This window comes from Salmo salar, chromosome 01 (assembly GCF_965601325.2).
Source record: "Salmo salar chromosome 01, fSalSal1, whole genome shotgun sequence".
Classification (NCBI taxonomy): Eukaryota; Metazoa; Chordata; class Actinopteri; order Salmoniformes; family Salmonidae; genus Salmo; species Salmo salar.
The window spans coordinates 149,982,501-149,999,277 of record NC_138291.1 but is presented as its reverse complement, the minus strand read 5'-3'; the positions used below and the strand labels follow the sequence as shown (position 1 = coordinate 149,999,277).

General features: G+C 44.9%; 1 protein-coding gene across 4 annotated transcripts in view; it reads left to right on the top strand.

Moving 5' to 3' along the window:
* LOC106565718 (nucleus accumbens-associated protein 2) overlaps window positions 1-16,777 on the top strand; it is a 43,260-nt gene that overhangs the window by 14,344 nt on the left and 12,139 nt on the right. For 3 of the 4 annotated variants that reach the window (XM_014133152.3, XM_014133162.3, XM_082955350.1), the window contains 2 exons: window positions 11,885-12,803; window positions 16,261-16,437. In XM_014133152.3, coding sequence (XP_013988627.1) covers window positions 11,945-12,803; window positions 16,261-16,437 — 1,036 coding nt within the window. In that variant the 5' untranslated portion in view covers window positions 11,885-11,944. Of the gene's footprint in view, window positions 1-10,373; window positions 10,776-11,884; window positions 12,804-16,260; window positions 16,438-16,777 lie in introns of those variants that run through there. The other variant, XM_014133171.3, reaches the window with a different exon arrangement.

The following is a 16,777-nucleotide window of genomic DNA, read 5'->3' as shown; positions in this document are numbered from 1 at the left end:
ATAGAATCAGGGAGGTCCACTCTTAAAAACAGGTGACTCAATGGCACAGAAACACTGCAGAGGATAGTGTACCCGAGCTCTGTCCTCCACACGCACGCACACACACACACACACACACACACACACACACACACACACACACACACACACACACACACACACACACACACACACACACACACACACACACACACACACACACACACACACACACACACACACGTCTACACTTGTCGCTCTCTGTGTGTCACATATTACACACACAAGCCAAACTCTCTCTCCCCCTCTCTCTTTCAAACTCACACACACTCACTCTCAAGCACAAGCCAACAGTCTCTCTCTTTCAAACTCACACACACTCACTCTCAAGCACAAGCCAACAGTCTCTCTCTTTCAAACTCACACACACTCACTCTCAAGCACAAGCCAACACTCTCTCTCCCTCTCTCTTTCATACTCACACACACTCACTCTCATGCACATGCTACACTTTCTCACCACCTCTCTCACACATATACTCACGCACACACACACACATGCATACACACACACCTCCCATTACCTCAGACTGAGCGGAACTACATCCCTGTATGAGACAGTGACATTCTGCCTGCCTGAGTCTGTTGATGACCCTGCTGTCCTGAATCACAAGGTCATACCATTGGCAGTATACATGTAAATGATAATGACACATTTGCATGGAATATGTCTAGAGGACGAGCCAGGAGAGCAAGCACTACTCCATTGATTGCTGTGATTGGTCCAATGCTTACAGCAAACTTTGTGTCCCTGGCTAGATTGCTATTAGGGGATACTGTTGCTACGTCGTATTGTTACTGCAGTTTTATGATCACTAAGGGCTGGATACAATCCATATCGCAGAAGTTCTGCATTACATTTTAATGGTCATTTACAATTGAGCTGACATACTGTATGCAGCGTTTACCATGAATGCAGTCTCCTCGAACGCGGGAACTTTGCCTTTAAATTTAAATCAAGCTAGAACACGGATATTCCGCGATACAGATTGAATTGAACTCTAAGAATACATAAGCCATCTTTGATGATGTATGAATATGGATCTTATTATACAGATACTTCCTTTGAAGGTCTTAATGAATGCCCTATGTATTTGGTCATGGAGTCATGTGCATATCTGTTGTGTTGATTGTTACACCGGATTCGCACAAGGTCTATGACATATACTCTATGTAACTGTCATCTTACTGTAGCTGTTATTAAGATCGACTAGTTCCATTCATTTTTATTGGTCGATTGCACATATTTTGCTGATGTTATGGCATTAAGAAATTAAATGAATATATTTAGAAATATCAGAACAAGCAATGTCAGTGTCCAGAATGTAAATATATATACACTCAGTGGTTATTTTATTAGGTACACCACCCCATTCATGAAAATGTATCACTACAACAGACAGTGAGTCAGGTCGCCGTGGCTTGCTATATAAATCAGGCAGACAGGCATCAAGACATTCAGATACTGTTTGATTGAACGTTAGAATGGGAAAAACAAGTGACCAAAGCTATTTTGAGCATGGTATGATTGTCACTGCTAGGCTCGCCGGTTCCAGTATCTCAGGAACGGCCGGCCTCCTGGGATTTACCAAAAATGTCGCAACAAGCTGTCACGGTTATCGTCTGGAATGGAGGACCAAAACGCAGCAGGAATGTGGATGCTCATCTTGTAGTTTATTTTAACTCAAAAGGAACACCAAAATAACAAACAAAAGAACGAACGATCAACAAAACAGTCTTGTCAGGAATAGACACACAAAACAAGAGACAATCTCCTACAAACACTAAACCAAACAACTAGCCATATATAGGACTCTCAATCAGAGGCAACGAGAGAGCACCTGCCTCCAATTGAGAGTCCAACCCCCCATTAACCTAAACATAGAAATACAACTAACTAGACTAAACATAGAAATACATAAACATAGAACAGTGCCCAAAAACCCCGGAATACATAAATCAAATACCCTTCTACAAAAACACCACCCCGAACCACATAAAACAAATACCCTCTGCCACGTCCTGACCAAACTACAATAACAAATAACCCTTATACTGGTCGGACGTGACAGTAGCCCCCCCCAAAAGGTGCAGACCCTAGATGCACCTCATAAATAAACAAAAACCCCAAAACCACAAAACAAAAAAAACATCCCCCTAAACTAAAGGGAGGGAAGGGAGGGTGGCTGCCATCACCGACGGCACTTGTGCTACCCACCTATACAGGTGGTGGTTCAGGTTCCGGCCTACTGTCCTCCAGAATGCAGACCGACCTAATCCGTTTCGGGCCGTAGGCAGACTCCCCTCGTTCCGGATCGTAGGCAGACCTCTTCCATTCCACACTGTCGGCATACTCATTTGAAACACAGTTACTTCATTTTAGTTCTAGATCATTAATAGACTTACTCAGTTCCGGGTTGCTGCTAGACTCCTTTGGTTCCGGGTCATAGGCAGACTCACCCGGTTCTGGGTCACAGGCAGACCCCTTCGGTTCCGGGTCACAGGCAGACCCCCTCGGTTCCGGGTCACAGGCAGACCCCCTCGGTTCCGGGTCACAGGCAGACCCCCTCGGTTCCGGGCAGGCGGGCCACTCTGGCAGATACGGGCAGGCGGGCCACTCTGGCAGATCCTGCGCGGCGGGCCCCTCCGGCAGATCCGGCGCGGCGGGCCACTCCGGCAGATCCGGCGCGGCGGGCCACTCCGGCAGATCCGGCGCGGCGGGCCACTCCGGCAGATCCGGGCAGACGGGCCACTCCGGCAGATCCAGGCAGACGGGCCACTCCGGCAGCTCTTGACTAGCAGGCGGCTCCGGCGGCTCCTGACTGGCGGGCGGCTCCGGCGACTCCTGACTGGCGGGCGGCTCCGGCGACTCCTGACTGGCGGGCGGCTCCGGCGACTCCTCACTGGCGGGCGGCTCTGGCGACTCCTGACTGGCGGGCGGCTCTGGCGACTCCTGACTGGCGGGCGGCTCTGGCGACTCCTGACTGGCGGGCGGCCATGGCGACTCCTGACTGGCGGGCAGCTCTGGCGACTCCTGACTGGCGGGCAGCTCTGGCGACTCCTGACTAGACACAGTTGCCGGATACTCTGGACTGCACACTGTTGCCGGACTCTCGAGGCTGGGCTGACGCACTGGAAGCCTGATGCATGGTGCTGGTACTGGACGTGCCAGACTGGGGACACGCACCTCAGGGCTAGTGCGGGGAGCGGGAACAGGCAGAGTCGGACTGGGTTGACGCACTGGAAGCCTGGTGCGTGGTGCTGGTACTGGACGTGCCAGACTGGGGACACGCACCTCAGGGCTAGTGCGGGGAGCGGGAACAGGCCGAGTCGGACTGGGTTGACGCACTGGAAGCCTGGTGCGTGGTGCTGGTACTGGACGTGCCAGACTGGGGACACGCACCTCAGGGCTAGTGCGGGGAGCGGGAACAGGACGAGTCGGACTGAGCTGACGCACTGGAAGCCTGGTGCGTGGTGCTGGTACTGGACGTGCCAGACTGGGGTTTCGCACTTCCGGGTCCGCACGAGAGACAGGAACTGGAAACACCGGGCCATGGAGGCGCACAGGCGGTCTTGATCCCACCTCCTGCACAACCCGTCCTGGCTGGAACTAGTAGCCCTGTACGAGCGGGGTGCTAGTATCTGGCAACAGCTTTGGTGGACATTTCTGCAGTCGGCATGCCAATTGCGCCCTCCCTCAAAACTTGAGACATCTGTGGCATTTTGTTGTATGACACAACTGCATATTTTAGAGGGGCCTTTTTTTTGGTCCCCAGCACAAGGTGCACCTGTGTAATGATCATGCTATTTGATCAGCTTCGTGATATGCCACACCTGTCAGGTGGATGGATTATCTTAGCAAAGGAGAAATGCTCACGAACAGGGATGTAAACAAATGTGTGCACAAAATTTGAGAGAAATAAGCATTTTGTGCATCTGGAAAATTTCTGGGATCTTTTATTTATGTTCATGAAACATGGGACTTACACTTTACATGTTGCGTTTATATTTTTGTTTAGTATAGATGGGTGTACCTAATAAACTGGCCGGTGTATAAGTTTATAATGGTGTGTATAGATAGTATGTTAATAGAAAAGGTGTGTATAGCAGTAGTTATATAGGATGAGCCATGACTAGAATACAGTACATACATATAAAGTGAATAAAACAGTATGTAAACATTATTAATGTGACCAATGTTCAATTACTATGTACATAGGACACCAGTCTCTAAGGTGCAGGGTAGAGTACCAGTGGTAGCCAGCTAGTAACAGTGACTAAGTTCAGGGCAGGGTACAGGAGGACGGCTAGTGGTGATTATTTAACATTATTTAACACAAAGGACATATGCACACACACGACACACACATGCACACACGCACACACACTAGGGTTGGGAGGTGTCCAGATTTTCATACCGTCATACCATTTCATACCGAGGTATACAGTATTACCGGAAGGGGATTTAATGTCTGTGCTGTAACCAAGAAGCTTGATCTTGACATCTAGCCACTTAGCTAGCAAGTTAGCAAACAAAATGCATAGCAGGATATCATTTATTTGACACGTCTCAGATTTCTTATAGTTATACTTAACTTATAGTTAGTTATAAGCAGTGGCATAGCCCACACTCTAATGCCTTTTCTCTCTCTCTCGCTCTCTCTCGCTAAAAGGGCTTTATTCAAAGGGATTTATTGGCATGGGAACATGTTTACATTGCCAAAGCAAGTGGAATAGATAATTAACAAAAGTTAAATTAATTAATTAATCAGAAATGAACTGTAAACATCATACACAACAGTAAAAGTTTCAAAAGAATAGAGATATTTCAAATGTTATATTACTGGTTATGTACAGTGTTGTAAAAATGTGCAAATAGTTGAAGTACAAAAGGGAAAATAAATAGACAGATAAATATAGTTTGTATTTACAATGGTGTTTGTGCTTCACTGGTTGCCCTTGTGGCAACAGGTCACACATCTTGCGGCTGTGATGGCACACTGTTGTATTTCACCTAATAGATATGGGAGTTTATCAGAATTGGATTGGTTTTCAAATTGTTTGTGGGTCTGTGTGTCTCTAATATGCTCATACATTTGGCAGGAGGTTAGGAGATGCAGCTCAGTTTCCACCTCATTTTGTGGGCAGTGGGCACACAGCCTGTCTTCTCTCGAGAGCCAGGTCTGCCTACGGTGGCCTCATTCAATAGCAAGGTTATGCTCACTGAGTCTGTACATAGTCAAAGCTTTCCTTTAATTTGGGTCAGTCAGAGTGGTCAGGTATTCTGCCACTGGTTACTCTCTGTTAAGGGCCAAATAGTATTCCAGTTTGCCTTGTTTTTTGGTTATTTCTTTCCTATGTGTCAAGTAATAATTTTTCTTTCTCAGGATTTGGTTGGGTCTATTTGTGTTGCTGTCCTGTTTGTGTTTGTCAACAGAGCTCCAGGACCAGATTGCTGAGCCAACTTTTCTGTGGGTTAATCTCTCTGTAGGTGATGGCTTTTTTATTGAAGGTTTGGGAATCGCTTCCTTTTAGAAGGTTGTAGCAGGTTGTAGCTCTTTTCTGCATTTTGATAATTTGTGGGTATTGTCCTATTTCTGCTCTGCTTGCATTATTTGGTGTTTAATGTTGTACATGGTGGGTGTTTTTCCAGAATTCTGCATGCAGAGTCTCAATTTGGTGTTTGTTCCATTTTGTGAATTCTTAGTTGGTGAGTGGACCCCAGACCTCAGAACCGTAGAGGGCAATGGGTTCTATAACTGATTCAAGTATTTTTAGCCAGATCCTAAATGAGATGTTGAAATGTATGTTTATTTTGATGGCGTAGAAGGCCCTTCTGACCTTGTCACTCAGATCGTTCACAGCTTTGTGAAAATTACCTGTGGTGCTGATGTTTAGGCAGAGGTAGGTATCGTTTTTTGTGTGCTCTAGGGCAACGGTATCTAGATGGAATTTGTATTTGTGGTCCTGGCAACTGGATCTTTTTTTGGAACACCATGTTTTTTTGTCTTAATAAGATTCACTGTCAGGGCCCAGTCTGACAGAATCTGTGCAGAAGAGCTAGGTGCTGCTGTATACCATTCTTGGTTGGGGACAGAAGCACCAGACTGTTCTAGTGCCCTCGCCAATTCATTGATATATATGTTGAAGAGGGTGGGGCTCAAGCCGCATCCCTGTCTCACCCCTGAGGAATGAAATATGTGTGTTTTTTACCAATTTTAACAGAAACACTTGTTGTTTGTGTACATGGATTTTATAATGTCGTATGTTTTGCCCCCAACTCCACGTTCCATCAATTTATTTAGCAGTCCCTCATGCCAAATTGAGTCAAAAGCTTTTTTGAAATCAACAAAGCATGAGAATAATTTTGGGTTTGGTTTGTTTGTTTGTCAGGTATGGTGTACAGGGTGAATACGTGGTCTGTCATACGGTAATTTGGTAAAAAGCCAATTTGTCTTTTGCTCAGGATGTTGTTTTCACTGAGGAAATATAGGAGTCTGCTGTTAATGATAATGCAGATGATTTACTTGAGGTTGCTGTTGAAGCAGATCCCACGGTAGTTATTGGGGTCAAATTTGTCTCCATTTTTATGGATTGGGGTGATCAGTCCTTGGTTCCAAATATAGGGGAAGATGCCAGAGCTAAGGATGGTGTTAAAAGAGTTTAAGTGTAGCCAATTGTAATTTGTATGTGTTTATTATATAATACAATTTTCTCACTCTCTCGCTCACTTTCCAATTTCGATATGCGTATAGCCTACTACAGTTTGTATCTCAATCATTCTCATTCCTCACTGTGCCTCTTTCGCTCTCGCTCTCTCTCACTCTCTCTCTCTCTCTCCCCCCTCTTTCTCATGCTGTATTTCTAAAAGCCCTGATGTCCTGCTGTCATTGTCAGTGGGGCTGACGCAGCTGCTGTGACTGTTTGTTTGTTTACCTCCTACGCCCACTTGGAGTCCATTAGTCTAACACCAGTCTGCCTGCCTAGAACTCACTGGCAGTCCCTCTTCTGAGTCTACCCCCTCATCTCTGCTACTGAGGGATTGAGACAGGTACCACTACAGGAGTACACTGTCAGAAACCTGTGTAGAGGGACTCAAGTGGAGGGTGGTTGAAATGTTAGTGTTTAGGTTGAGGGAATTGAAGGTAGTTAGTTACTGCAATAAGCATATGCACCAGACTAGGTACGATATATGTGGATGATGCGTTGTATGATACATTTGTATTATGCACTATACGTTTACACTGTACGTTGTGTTGTATATGTACCCGTTGTGATGACAACGAGAGCTTGGAGACAGCTAAAAAACGTGGAACTTGGCTGTTTCCATCCAATGTTAGAAAAAAAATATAGACAATATCATATCACCAACAAATAAATCACTATATCCATATTACATAAGCCGGTGATTCATAAGCCGATTCCAACGACAAACAAAAATGATCTGACGTTGACTTTGTATAGACAACTTATCCCAGGGGAGAAGTCAAGCAAAGCCTGATGTTGTGTTATAAGCAGCTATAAGCACTCAGACACCTCTCTCTCTCTCTCTCTCTCTCCCTCTCTCTCTCTCTCTCTGTCTCTGTCTCTGTCTCTGTCTGTGTCTGTCTTTTTCTGTTTCTCTCCCTCCTCAATCTCTCTCTTCTCTCAATGCATCAACGAGAGCCGTGGCAGACACTCCGTCAGTCCGTCCCGATTGGTGGAACTGTTGCCAGGGAGTCGGCCGTCTCAACAACGTGGATGGAATCTGTTGTCTGTTACACTTTGACATGAGAACAACTGCAGTATCTGAATATTTATAGATGGATTGTTCTTATTGAGATTGTATAGCCTCACCGTTATAGCAGTGGCTATAGACTTTGCACTGGAAAGCTTTTAGCATATATTGCCTCAGTTTAATATTGTATAGACTTTGAATGGCCTCATCAAAGGGACATAGAATCATCACAGGTTTAAACAATAGCTCCCATTACAAACATTGAAAAGTGCTTCTGTGCTTTTAAACATGTTTTGTGTTATATTGTCACTTTGTGTATATTCTCTAAACTTGTATAATTTCAGTGTTGTGTGTGTGGAGAGTAGGGAGTAGGGTTGACCTATACCATCTGGTCTATAAGCCTGCATTGCATATTCAGATGCTCCAGCCTGCTATTACAAATAATCAGCAGCAGAAACCAGAGTGCAGCCCTGATTAACACATTCCAATACAGTTGGTAGGAGCAGTAACAGCATTCAAATCTCCCGTTCCATAAACTACACCTACACACTCATAACTCACAGTGACACATAAAGACATGATTATAAAAACACACCTAGTAAAAAAAAAAAAAAAAGAGAGGGAGCTGTCAATGAGGCTTTGACGTACAGCAGTGTGCGGGCGTGGACACACACACACTTGCTCACACACACACAAACACACACAAACACACACACACTCTGACACAAGTACTCTATTTGTTTCTCTCTCGCTCTCTCGCTCTCAAATATATATATTAAAATATATATATGTATATTTCTCTCTATCCCGCTCCCTCTCTCAACTTCACAGACACAAATAGACACACACAGAGCACACGACAGCCAAACATTAATCTCTCGTGGACAGACCACGTAAACATAAAACTGACTAAATTACATGAGATTTTAGTTCTGGGTTAACCAAGATTGGCCAGACATAGACAGCCGGTTGATGGAGTTAATTTCTTTATATTTGTTATCAGAGATGTACAAAGTCTAAATGTAGTGGGCTGTTTCAGAGCTGGTGTGCTGTGCGCAGTGCTGTGTCCTCCCGTCTGCCTGACTCAACATATTTCTGGATCCCCCTCCCCCTCTCTGCCCAGGCTGGCACGTACATGCATGTCTGTAGACTCTATACCCAGCATGCTTCACTTCTCTCTGTGCTGTGGCGCGCGTGGGACTCACTGCATTGCAGCCCTGTGTGCATTAATTGGCAGAAAGACAGCAGCTCAGAGGGAAAGTGCCGTGATATGAAGAGAGGAAGGGGGGAAGAGAAAGGGGGTGATGTCTTTCCCTGTGGGGATGTGAAGTGAGAAGTTTGCCCAGTTTGGATATCTCTATTTGCATTACATTTGGCAGGCTGGGTTGTTGTCTGGCTGGAGGGAGAGAGGGAGGGAGAGAGAGAGAGAGAGAGAGGGCGAGAGAGAGAGGAAATACCACATGACAAGAATAACAAGATACTTTTATCTAATTTCCGATTATCTGTAAATTCATGTATTTGTGCCGTCATTGCGCCTACAGTGTGTATTCTAGCTGGTGTTATTTACATTGCTAAGCAGTGAGTAAATTACCAGTGAATCTAAAAGTTTTCATAATATGCCAAATGTTAAGAGGGAAAAAAGGATTGGCACACACACACACACACACACACACACACACACACACACACACACACACACACACACACACACACACACACACACACACACACACACACACACTTTATGTTGCCCACAAACTACACTCTCCCTCTTTCGCTCTCTCTATCCCTCTCACTCTGTTGTTCCCTTTCATCTCTCCCTCTCTGTCTCTCTCACTCTTACGTGTGTCAATCTGTGTCATGGTTGTTTTATGTTCACAGCTTCCTTCACAGTCCTTAGCAGAGACACTCTCTGTACAGTAAGCTGCTGTCTAATGTTTTCCTGGGCTTTCCTCTGTCAAACTCAATGAAGTCTGGGGTCCTTTTTCCCGCTCTAATCCACTGACAAACAGCAGTCCGGGAGACCTGCTCAGTGCCTGTCCAAAAATGCAACCAGACAACAGAGGGAGCTGTCTACCTGAACAAGCTAACATAGTGAACTCAGTGACATCTCACTTGGAGAAGTCACTCACTCATGTTTAAAATCCCCCAAGAGACAGTCACAGCGTTTTAACAGACACTCCCAATGTGATACTTGCACAAACGCTAGTAAGTTTAATCTTTTCCATCATTCAGAATCAGTAGTGGTAATGGTATGAGCTGTTTAAGTATGAGTCACATTCTCAATATGTTCTTGCATCAAACTGGAAATTTCAGGGTGAATGACATGGCTACTTTCAACTGCACATTTCAGACAGTATAATTAACTCCTTTTCTCTCCTTCCTTTTTTTCTCATTCAACTCTCATTTTATTAACTTGCAATTTTTATGACGTTTTCTATTTTTTGGCCATTGCTTAGGTTCAGGTAGGAGCTGAAGTTGCTACAACGCAATTGCCTTTCTTTGCTACGTTCCCTATGTCTCAACTCCCCCCTCCACCCAGTCTCCGTCTCTGTTTGTCTGTAACTCTACCCTGTTTTTTTTCTCGCTCCATCCCTCCCTCTCCCTGTGACATACGTATAGATGCTGCATTGATTGCACACAGAGAGCCTCCCACTCCTTTCATCATTGATGCGCTCTCTCCAGCTGCAGCAGCACTTGTTGAATTCAGCCCTGGGAGAGGGTGAGGGAGAGTAAAAGGAGAGTGAGAGAGAAAAGAGCGAGGGAGAAAAGCTTTGACAGGGAGAGAAAACGGAGGGACGGAGAAAAGCTTTGAGAGAGAGAATGAAAACAGAGGGAGGGAGAAAAGCTCCGAGCTCTAAGTGAGACAGAGAGCAAGATAGAGTCAGAGAGTGAGGCTTTGAGAATAAGAGAGAGCAACAGAGTGCTTTTTTCTCTCTCCTCCTGCTTTCTTTTCTGGTGCTGGCGGTGAAAGCTTCATGGTGTGTCCACTCTCCTTTCCTGAGGATTGGGTTATACAGGTCAGAGCTGTCTGCGATGGATGGTGTGTGTGTGTGTGTGTCTGTGTGTGTCTGTGTGTGTGTCTGTGTGTGTGTGTGTGTGTGTGTGTGTGTGTGTGTGTGTGGTGTGTGTGTGTGTGTGTGTGTGTGTGTCCATCCATGTGTGTGCGAGAAAGAAGAGAAGAGACGGATGTGTGTGTGTCTGTGGAGGTGGGAGAGAGGGATGACACTTTTCAGTTTGTATTCCTGGAAACCTTTCTGTAGCATTGCTCAATAATGAAACTGGCAAGTGAGTGGGGAAGCAAAACACAAAGATAAGGTTCATGGAATGAAGGAGCATATGTAAATACGTCCAGGGAGCTTGTCTTCCTGTAACTGGTTGTTATTGTAAAGGGAGCTATCAAAGTTATATTTATTTTTGTCTACGAAGTTATGTGTTTCCAGGAATTATGCATGTGTTTCCTTGCTGGCTACATTTTAGTTTATACAGTCAAAGTGAAGGGATCATACTTACGAGTGTGAATAATATGTGTCAATTATATCATTACACTGGTTATATTGACTTCCTTTTATCACTGAATTCTACGACTTTGAATTCTTACTTTGCATATTAACGGAACATTATTTATTCATTCATGTTTTTATACCATATTTCTGCAGTTTCTATGTTTTCAGCGAGGTCTGCCAAAGTGATGACATCATTTAATTATTTCATACTTCACAGAAAATGTTATTTGTTTTTGTATTATTTTAAGAATTTCAGCTTTTTATAGTTCTGTGAAATCAAGCCATCTTAACCAAAATTGGCATTTACAATGCCCTCATTCAAATGAATCGATGTTCATGTGTTTAAATAGCTTCCTCTGCCTTTTTCTCTTTCTGTCTATTTCCCACCCTCTTTTCTCTCTCTCTTTGTTCACACACTCTTCTCTGACCCTACTTTTTCTGATCTCTCTCACACTTCACTCTTTCTTTCTCTCACCCTAGCCCACTCTAGCCTCTCTTTCACACATCACTTTCACTTGTCTGTCTCACCTCTCTTTTTGCTCTCGGTCTCTCACACACTGAACTGTATCCTCCTTTCTTCTCAACTTTTCCAATTTGTCTAATCCATCCCTTTCCTTCTACAGATGTACCTCTCACTGATCTTGTCTGTGGTGACTCTTTAAAGCCCCTCTTCCTCCACCACCATGTCCCAGCTGCTCCACGTGGAGATCCCCAGCTTCGGCAGCACCGTGCTGGTCTCCCTCAACGAGCAGCGCCTGCTGGGCCAGTATTGTGATGTCTCCATCCTGGTTAAAGGCCAGCCCTTTAAGGCCCACCGGGCTGTACTAGCCGCCAGCAGTCTCTACTTCCGAGACCTGTTCAGCGGCTCATCCAAGAGCCAGTTCGAGCTGCCCTCATCGGTGACTCCCGCCTGCTTCCAGCTTATATTATCCTTCTGCTACACGGGCAAGCTGACCATGGCAGCCAGCGAGCAGCTGGTGGTGATGTACACCGCCGGGTATCTTCAGATCCAGCATATTGTGGAGCGTGGCATGGACCTGATGTTCAAGGCCAACTCGCCCCACTGCGACTCCCAAACGGCCGCTATGGAGGAGCAGCAACCAGGCTCAGAGCCCCAGAGTCCCAGCAACAACACCCTGGCTGGGGCAGGGACCTCCATCCTGGGACCGCAGGGCTGGTCCCCCTCCCTGGTGCTGCCCACACGGAAGATCAAACTGGAGGGATGCGATCCGACCCCACTGGGGTTGCCCGGCCTGAGTCATCATAAGAGAGGGTCCTCTTCATCTGAGCTGGGGGGACGGCTCTCCAGGGGGAGCTCATTGTTTTACACAGGGTCGGTGGGGACCACCATCTTCCCGGGGATGCAGCCCTACCCAGTGGCCGGGGGAGAGAGGTCCAGTCCTGGGGCCTCCAGCCTGCCCACCACAGACAGCCCCACCTCCTACCAGAACGAGGATGAGGAGTTTGAGGAAGAGCCGTATGACGGGATCACGGAAGAGGCCTACAGTCAGATCTATGGGCGCTCAGCCAACCCATACGGAAGTAAGTATCAACTGTTGCTTGATAATGCAGTTGTCTGTTACTATATATCTTTTACCTGGTATTTACCTTAGAACTACATGCTAACAATTGTAGTTCTCTAGAAAATACTTTCCAGGACTGCATCACATAAAGTGCTGCCCAATTCTCTGATAACCGCTTAGCATGAGAATATCCTTTGATGTCAAAGCAAAGGTTCCCTTGCAATATCTCACTTCATGAGTCAAATTAAGCAATATTCCTTTCATTTTGAAATGTAAGAATCGAAGAATATGTTGCATATTATACAGACAAAAACAGCCATGTAGAAAAATGGTTTTAGGGGGCAGTATTTAAGAAATGTATTACTAAATGTTGCATGTGAGCTGGAGAATGCATCAGGTTAGTATTCTTGTATCAGGTAACACATTTGATAGCCAAGCGTGCCAGTTTTGTAGGCTGTCCTATACATTGTTCTTACAAAATCATGAATGGATGTGTCATAAATAATGTCACGTTGGCTTCATAAAATGGGTTTCATATAATGCATCTATCTCATAGCATGTTATAAATGATATACATCATTTAGGCCTACTAAACATTAGCATTGCATCATGTCATGCTTATAGTCAGTGGTGATTTTAGCATGTAAATCTTGGTGGGGAAAACCCAAAACAATGTTGGGGGATGCATGCCAGCAAAGCCACTATACAACACTAAACAATAGATTAATTGCACTATAACGGTGACAAACGGTGCCCACACACTGCTAGGGCCTACATAAAGCTGTCCCTACAGCAGTCCCAACACCTTACCACTGTTTCACCTGGCTATCAGCGGGGCCTTGTTTGGCAGCGAAACGGTTCAGCCACATTTACTGCCTTTGAAAAAAAACATAGATGATATGGCTGACTTGCTTAAACAAATGTGGTTTCTACTGACAATTGAGATGTACAAACTATGGCATAAGGGGACAACAAGCAGATAAGAGGCAATCTGTAATTTCGATTAAGACATTAATGAGCGAGTTAGGACGAACGTAGTCAATATAACTATTTGTTCAGCACTTTTGAAATGTACAGCGACAGAATTCAGAACATGGGCCATTCTTACAGTATTCTCCCTTTACACCAAATCAGAACCGTAGAATAAATAAAGGGGGCATATAAGCAGACAATGAAAGCTCTTAAAATATTCAATGATTGCATTTCTCTGAAACAGGTTATAGGCTACATGTGCACCACCAAGTCAGAACAGTAGGCGAAATTAAGAGAGGAAAATAGACCAAATTATTAGTGTGAGGCACATGGACTACTGACAGCTTACTACACAACATACACTTGGTATTACTTTCTTATCTACAGTATACATATCTCCCTGGCATATTACATAATTTATGCAGCAGCATACAATACATTTTTTGACTTACCTTGTGGTGCTGTGCTCACTTGGAACAGGAAGATGGCGCGGCCGTCCTTCGTGGACTAATTTTGTCATCAAAGTTTGTCATCAAAGTTTGGCATTCTCTGAATTTATGGTGCTTTCAAGACAACTGGGAACTCTGGAGGGGGGGGGAAACAAGGTAGAATCATGATGACGTCAGTGATCTTCAGGTCGTAGCTCTAGAAAGAGTCCTGAGTTCCCGACTTACAATTCCGAGTTGGATGACCGTTCAAAACTTATTTTCCCAGTCGGAGCTCGTTCTTTCCCTGAGTTCCCAGTTGTCTTGAACTCACTTAAGTCTGATTTCCCAGTTCCGAGTAAACAGTTGTTTTGAGAGAGGCAGAAATCATGCTGGATTGACAGTATGGCTAATGTTGAATGTTTATCATTTTAAGCTTGGAAAAGAGACCCTTAAACCCAGAATTGGGACCACACACCCACTCCACTGAATTGCAGGCCAGTGATTGCTTTGCGATGCTTACAGTTAGCCACTGATTCCTTCCAAACCACTTATAGTTGAATTTGCGGTTTAGAACTGCCATTATTTATCTTCATATGACAAGGATTAAAAAGGATTTGCCAGTAGATTTGACTTGATTCATGATGATGACTGCTAGCTAAGAATTTGAAAGTATGGTGTTGACATGATCAGTCCGAACAAAGCTACTGTAGATATAACGTGATTTTATCTGTGGCCAATGATCTTGAGCCTACTTGGATGGGCACTTATAATGTAACTCTATGGCAGCACCCAAGGGACTTGAATTTTCGAGCTCTACCCTTAGATTTGGCAGTGACGCAGTGTCACCTTGAGTGACAGAACACTGAGCCAATCAGGGCGCAACTAGAGAACATTACCAACCCCTACGCTCTATTTTCCGCTGGCTGCCCCACCACCACAGAAAGCACTGAGCAAGGCTGAAACCCCTGCACTTTGGAGCTGCCTTACTCAAGAAAGCATAAAAAAGACCATGTTTGTATGGAGGGTTTATTAACTCAATGAAATGTATTTTTAATTTTTTTTTACATTGTTTGCAAACTGATATGTGACACGTATTAATGGAAAAATGTTGTTGCTAAAAATGTGGGGCTCAAAACAGGCACTGAATGACAGGTCGCCACTGCTTATAGTACATGGGATTTTATATAGGCATTTGGGAATGCTGTATGAAGTTATACATTTTACTGTACATCGTGACCAACAACAGCTCCTTTATCACAACTCTAATGCACACACACACTTCACTGTCCCTACTGCAGTGCTTCATATTTTTCGCTGCTCAAGGCATTGCTATTGGACAGGTTTGTCAAAGTCTAGAGTTTCAGCATTCTATCTGCAATCAGTCAGAGCACCCCAGGGTGACATTGTGGGATATTTGAGAGTGGTGTGTGTGTGTGTGTGCGTGCGTGCGTGCGTGTGCATGCGCATGTGTGTTTTTACTATCCTTGTGGGGACCAGAAGTACAATTCAGACAAGTGGGGACATTTTGCTGTCCCCCACAAGGACAATTGCTATTTTAGGCTTAGGTTTAGGGTTCGAGTTACAAATAGGGTTAAGGTTAGAATTAGGGTTGGGGTTAAGGTTAGGGGTTAGGGAAAATATGATTTTGAACTGGACTCAATTGTTTGGTCCCCACAAGGATAGAAGAAGAAACGGGTGTGTGTGTGAGAGAGCACATCTGGTGTGTGTGGACGTGTCTGGTGTAAGTGTTTGTATGTACAGTATCTTGAGGTTAATGGGAAGTTTTTGGGAGAGAATCCAAAGTCTGAAACCAGTAACTCTCTCTCCTGTGTCCCTCAAGATGATGATACAGCACATTGCTTATCTGGAACTTAGCATTTATTAAACACCCTCACGACTAGATAGTAGTGTGTGTATGTGTGTGACTCTCACTCTCTTTGTCATTCTGTCTCTCTTTATTTCACGTAGGGCCTCCCTCTCTATAGAAAGGGTTTATAGTTCTATCCATAACTCTTCCCTATGAATTCCTACACTACAGAGTTAACCCTCCCCCTCTCCTCACCTGTCCCTCTCCAGTCCAGGACAAGCCAGAGATGGCAGCCATGCCCCTGTCTCTGGAGAACCGCTCCTGTGTGCTGGTCCGTAGGGACCTGGTGGCCCTGCCCGCCAGCCTCATCAGCCAGATCGGATACCGCTGCCACCCCAAGCTCTACACCGAGGGAGACCCGGGGGAGAAACTGGAGCTGGTGGGAGGTAGGCTGCAGGAGGGGAGAGGGAGATTGATGAATAGTGGTCAAATGTGCAAGGTCTCTGTTGGTCTTTGGTAAAAGGGTTGAAGGAAAAGGAATGGAAAGGGGGATGCCTAGTCAGGTAGAGATTAGATCAAATGCTGTATGAAATGTTCAAGTTCAAGTTGATTTGCCATTTGCTATAAATACTTTGGAAATCGTATTCATAAGAGTTGTCACATAAGTGATGCGAATAAAGGGATACAAAATAAGTGATGGAGTGAAATAGCACTGTCAGGGTGATAGAGTACTTTTACAGCATAAATGTTTAAAGTAGCGATAGAAACACAGGGTAATGGAGTAGT